Source organism: Cicer arietinum, chromosome 3 (assembly GCF_000331145.2).
Source record: "Cicer arietinum cultivar CDC Frontier isolate Library 1 chromosome 3, Cicar.CDCFrontier_v2.0, whole genome shotgun sequence".
In the NCBI taxonomy this organism is placed as follows: domain Eukaryota; kingdom Viridiplantae; phylum Streptophyta; class Magnoliopsida; order Fabales; family Fabaceae; genus Cicer; species Cicer arietinum.
Window position 1 is genome coordinate 73,362,741 of NC_021162.2, and position 5,681 is coordinate 73,368,421.

A 5,681-nucleotide genomic window follows, 5' to 3' on the forward strand; every position below is an offset into this window, starting at 1 on the left:
AAAATTGATTTTAAGACCTGGACACTATTTAAAATCATTATACTATAAAAGTTTTAATGAATGACCTGATTTTACACAGCCAAATCAGGTGATTACTTGACCATTAACACAAATTATTACAACTCTAGGAACTTCTCATTTGTTTTCTTTATTCCTCCAACTTCAAACTATCCGTACCAAAAATAATCTCTAGCAGTAGCACATTCTCAATTTTCGATCCTTCAGAAACCAACTTCTAAGAATGATTTATTGAGAACTTATACATATATATTTGAACTTGATCCATAACTCATTTGAAGCATACTAATACCCCGTTTCTCAATATGCACAAATAATATCTCATAGAATCGGTGGAACCCCATCGTTGAATACCCAGAACACATGTCCCAGGTAAATGCACATAGAGTTTTGTCACACATGGGGAGCCTGTCTCATTTTTTATTACAGAACATTCAAACAGTATTAGTAGAAGAAGAAAAAATAGATTCGTTAAATCATTGACCATATACCATATCAAAATGACTTGACCTATGAACCAAGCCTATTGATGTGGTGAGTATTTGAACTCTGAATCTAGATTGCAGGATCCTAGGTGCAAGAGATGTGAAACAGCGATGGTGGTAGAGTTTTAAAAAAGATATGACTATTCAGCAGTTTCCAAATACAATAAATGACATCCTCATACCATCTTATCGTCATTATCATTCTCAAATATATAATAATTATCCCTTGGTCTCCCTACAAAGTCAAACACAATGTGACCTTGCAGATGTTTGCCCAGGGAAACCAAACTCAATTGTTGTCGAGTTGATGCTTTCTACCTTAAAATAACTAACTATAAAGAATGGTATATGCATTGCCAATGGAAGGCTTAGTCAACTGGACTTGCTAATGTTTTCAATCTACTGTTATAGATGATAGATGACCATGTTTATGATCAATCATATCACAAAATATGAGGCTGTGGATCAGAAGGAAAATGTGAAACAAGAAAACGGTGTATCATTTCAAAGCTGGTGAATGTGATTACGGCGGCTGGTGTTGTCCTGATAAGGTTGGTGGCACATCCTCGGTAAAAGCCAGCTACACCTTCCTGTTGAAAAACCTTTCTAATACAGTCAATCATACCAGAATATCGTTTCTCTGAGTGATGCCCTTGTTCTTGCAATCTGGATCGTACAACCTGCAAACAAAATGCAAAAATATGTTACTTTCTAATATGTCTGGACAAATAATGAAAATATGTAATATTGAATTCACAAATTCTGGTTCAATTCACAGGGATTTGGATCTTTAACCTGACAATGAAAGAGAGGAAAGGAAATAAAAAAGTGTATGCTCAAAATATTCGAGAAAAAGCTAAATATGGAGAAGAAAGTATTCTAAAATTCTTTAAACATTGAAGAAGGATTCCAAACTATTTTTCCATCAAATGATTGGCAAGGTTATTTTTCCATCATATGCTCACCTATGATTGTGCAAAAATATCTTGAACTAAAATAAGTCAGTCATTCAGCAACATACCTCATGGGGATATGTCATTGTGGATGCAAAAATTTTGGAGACCGATGAGGCAATAGCAACATCACGCGCTCCAAGTTTATCGACTGCTGTGTCATCTAATACAAGATAATTATCAAACTAAGTAACTGCCAAAAATTTCAAGAGTTCACAGAGAAATAGAACAGGCATGAAATTACCTTGATTTGCTAAGTAAAATTTTATTTTCTCATACATTGGGAATTGAATGGCAACATGACTGATACCAGCTAGAGCAGGTACAAGGCCACTGTTTATGGTAAAGAATATATCAAACGTCCTTAAAGTGTTAATTAGTAATTATAATGTCATGTCCATTGACCATTTTGTTGCATTCATGATAAAAAAAACACCAACCTGTACAGGCCCCGTATGCCCTCCTCATGTGCAATTCTCCTCAATGCAGTTAGTGTGCTCCTATATGGAACAATACCAGGTCTCATTCCTTGGGTCTGCATTCAAAAGGCAGCAAAATTATAGTGCAGAATACACACGTGCACTGATTATAAGCAAAAAAAAAGAAGCTTTGTAGGTCTATTGTTTCACTATGGTTTCAATACACAATAATATATGTAAGATTGAGTTTATCAAACTATTATGAGGAAAATTTTAAACTTACCACTGCAATGTATGTTCTTAAGTCATTGTTCCTAATAGATAACATGATCTGGCCAAGACAAAAAATCTACACTAGCTGTTTTATGCACTTATCTTTTACCAAGCCCACTTAGAGGTTTTGTTATCTTGCATGGACGTCATACAAAAAGCCACCAAACAATGTCAAATGCATGAGGCCTTCATTGCCTCCTCATTTGATTACCACATAATTCTAGAAATTGTATGACAAAAAGGAAAGAAAAAGTATATTGAACTTCACGGCACTAATGCAAATGACACAACGAAAGAGCATTTTACCCTCTAATGATGTACTAATTGCATATTGATGTACCACTAAGAGTTAAGTAGCTCATGCATTATGCCAATTATATAAGAACGGATGCTAAGATAATTAGAAGAACATTCAACATGAACTGGAGAAACGCACTTGAAGTCTAGTCTTGACAACCCAAAGTGGATTTGTAAACAAGGTAGTTGCAGCTCCAGCCCCAGAAGCAGCTACCATGTTAGCTCCAACTGAAAGGTGGTGATGGCTTTCATCTGCGTAAATATCACAACTATTATATTTTGCACATCTCCATAACTGGCTAAAACCTATGAAACACATAGTACAATACACATTCGGGGACACAGGAAACTTTGAAAAAGCAAGATACAACACGGCCAAGATACATAAACATCACAAAGAATAATTGTGTAACAGATGCAAAATGTTTGTGAAGAGGCATTCAAATTACTAGTTGCTACTTAGTAATTAATACATAAACATATCAATAGTCAACATATGATGATCACAATTTACCAAAAAAAATACTTTGTTGATCATAATAAGTAGGCAAAACTACACATTTTAGTGATCATAATACTTAGTGTGTGTGTGTGTTTGTGTAACATAAATGCACAATGTTTCTTAAGAGGCACTCACATTACTAATAATCCATCAATACATAAACATATCAATGGTCCATATATGACAATAACAGTTTACAAGTTTTTTTTTAAAAAAAAAAAAAAAAACTTATTTACATATCTTTCACCCACCATTATCAAAATATATTCTTTCTACCATGTATGTGTCAAAAGAAATATACAATTTTGTGTCTTTGGTTAGAAAGACATATGGAAAATGTATCGTATTCGAATGACAATTGTGTCTTTAATTGGTACGATGTATCAAATATGTATCTGAGAAATATTGGGGGGAATATTTTTAAAAGACATAACAAAATTATTAGGTACTCTCTAGGTACGTGTAGGACACCCACCATTATCAAAATATATTCTTTCTACCATGTATGTGTCAAAAGAAATATACAATTTTGTGTCTTTGGTTAGAAAGACATATGGAAAATGTATCGTATTCGAATGACAATTGTGTCTTTAATTGGTACGGTGTATCAAATATGTATCTGAGAAATATTGGGGGGAATATTTTTAAAAGACATAACAAAATTATTAGGTACTCTCTAGGAACGTGTAGGACACCACCATTTTTGAAGTATATTGGCTTCCTAACAAAGCAAGGCTCCAAAAATAAAAATCAATAAGTGGACTATTTATATCACAAACAGAATAATGTGAACAACCCCCCTTATTTGGTTCAATATGAAAGTAATCAGCAACAGACTAACCATCAGAATGAAGAAGGCTTTTGAGCTGCTCATACATAGTAAAATAAACCTGCAAGGTAACGATACATTTAGAATACTTAATAACAGAAGATATCGAAATTATGCTTTCTAAAAGCATGTAGACACACTAAATCTTGAGATTTACATCCTAATGAAGTAAACTTTCCAATAGTAAGGTAAATTGATTAGGCCACACGAAAAAAGGTGTAACCTTAAAGATCAAAAGATATCACTAGCTTGGCCATATAAGTACAATAAGCCTCATTGTAATACTGATAGCTCTGTTGTGACTCGTATCTAAAAAGAATTACTGTGCTCCACTAGTTTTGCTTTGGTTTTAGTCAGGAGGTATTTTGCCAATTTCAATTGGTCTTAAAGTCCGGAAGTCTAGTACTTAGTCTCCATGTATTTGCTACATGTGTAAATTACTCCATAATTTATTTGATTTAAATGGTTTGTCCAATCTGTTTGACTGTTTCCTAGTACCTGGTTATATTAATCAAGTTTAACTTGGGCCTTGAGGCATGAACAATTGGTACCCAATTTCTGACTAGTTCTATACTTCTACTTAAGCTACAATGCTACAACCACAACTATCAAAATTTCCATTATTCTAAGCCAATATATGTTAATACATCTTTGCGTTTTTCACCTTATTATCAGGCTTGATTGGAGAATTGTTATTGTCTTCTATATATGTACCTTCATTTCCTTCTTTAATAAAATTCTAGCACACACATTCTATTTATCATCTCCATTGCAGAGAATAGTCTACATTTATTAGCAAGTTGGATTCATTATACAAAAAGACAGGGAGATAGAAGATGTCAACCATAGGAATGAAATAGAGTGGATGAAATGGAAGAAGACTCCGAATGTAAAAAAGCAATCTTTGTCAACATATCATAAAAAACTCAAAATCTCAGCACAGCGAGAACGTGGAAAAATTACACATAAATGACTTCATACCTCGGCATTTGGGATCAAGAACACCAATCGATGGACTTGAAAGTTTGAACAAATATCCATAGCAAAACAGTTTTGTAACTGGTATCCTTTCCCAAGAGTAGGTAAGCTTTCATTAATTATTATACATATATTTTGTTGCCACTTTGAGGCTAGAATTGTCGAGGTAACAAATATTAGGCGGGAATGTAAGAATTTTGTCGAGATTGTATTCGCCGTTTACTTCATTAAGAACATAAAACATGCAAACAAAACATTGATAAGGAGTGAGGACTTACCGCCCAATTCGGAAGCAAAGCCAACACAGTGGGAGCCAACCCACGATACATGCCACGTAACCCCTCCTTGTGAAATATTTGTTTCAAACTAGCAACTATTATACTGCCTGGCAACAAAAGCACCCAATCCACCAAAAAAATGCAGCATTCAGTTTCAGTATTCCAACTAAACGAACTAAGCTAAAATCTGAAGTCAATGATTCAAATTCCCAAAGTAAAATACTAAACATTACTAGTAAGTCTTTGGAATGACCTACAGTGAAACTCTTCATTGACTTGTTTTTTCCATCGTAGTTCAAATGATAATGATACCAAATAGAAGAAACAAACATTCAGAAGATGCACAAAGCAGATTATATACCTTTAACACTTCTATTACCAAACTGCGGCACACCATGAACCTGAAACCTAGTTTTAATGACATCTAAAGGACACACAAATGTAGCAGCAATAACTCCTGCATCAAATGAAACAGAAATGAACAAACAAAACAAGCATAAAAACATCGTGTTCAATTATTAATAAGAACCAATTAATTCCACAAAATATAAATAAAACAAGTGTGATGAGAAAATAGAAGGGGGAGATACCGGCGGAAGCACCGGAGGCAGCATTGAAGAGGAGACACTTAGTGGCGGCATGGGGATCG

At 34.1% G+C, this 5,681-nt stretch overlaps 1 protein-coding gene across 6 annotated transcripts; it reads right to left on the reverse strand.

Moving 5' to 3' along the window:
• Positions 1-621: 621 nt before the first annotated feature.
• LOC101492520 (nicotinamide adenine dinucleotide transporter 1, chloroplastic-like) lies at positions 622-5,675 on the reverse strand. Of its 6 annotated transcripts, XM_073366719.1 has the most exons (10): positions 5,623-5,675; positions 5,394-5,489; positions 5,033-5,139; positions 4,758-4,835; positions 3,789-3,837; positions 2,585-2,697; positions 1,897-1,991; positions 1,701-1,819; positions 1,525-1,619; positions 622-1,183 (listed from the first exon to the last, which is right to left on the reverse strand). In XM_073366719.1, exons 3-10 carry the CDS (start codon positions 5,081-5,083, stop codon positions 947-949), a joined length of 837 nt encoding a protein of 278 aa, XP_073222820.1. In that variant the 5' UTR covers positions 5,084-5,139; positions 5,394-5,489; positions 5,623-5,675; the 3' UTR covers positions 622-946. The 6 variants fall into 6 exon arrangements, with proteins under 6 accessions (XP_073222820.1, XP_027188800.1, XP_073222816.1 ...); XM_027332999.2 differs by lacking the exon at positions 4,758-4,835 and having other exon boundaries at positions 1,701-1,789; XM_073366715.1 differs by lacking the exon at positions 5,623-5,675 and having other exon boundaries at positions 1,701-1,789; positions 5,394-5,483.
• Between the last annotated feature and the right edge of the window lie 6 nt (positions 5,676-5,681).

What these genes read in the sequence shown, in the direction of transcription:
- LOC101492520 (XM_073366719.1), bottom strand. Translation starts at nt 5,083, where the DNA reads ATGTATCGTGGGTTGGCTCCCACTGTGTTGGCTTTGCTTCCGAATTGG. An exon ending in ATTTTACTTAGCAAATCAAG is followed by an intron (nt 1,620 to 1,700) that starts GTAATTTCATGC and finishes ATCTTGTATTAG; the next exon opens with ATGACACAGCAGTCGATAAA. An exon ending in CAATGACATATCCCCATGAG is followed by an intron (nt 1,184 to 1,524) that starts GTATGTTGCTGA and finishes TTTTGTTTGCAG; the next exon opens with GTTGTACGATCCAGATTGCA.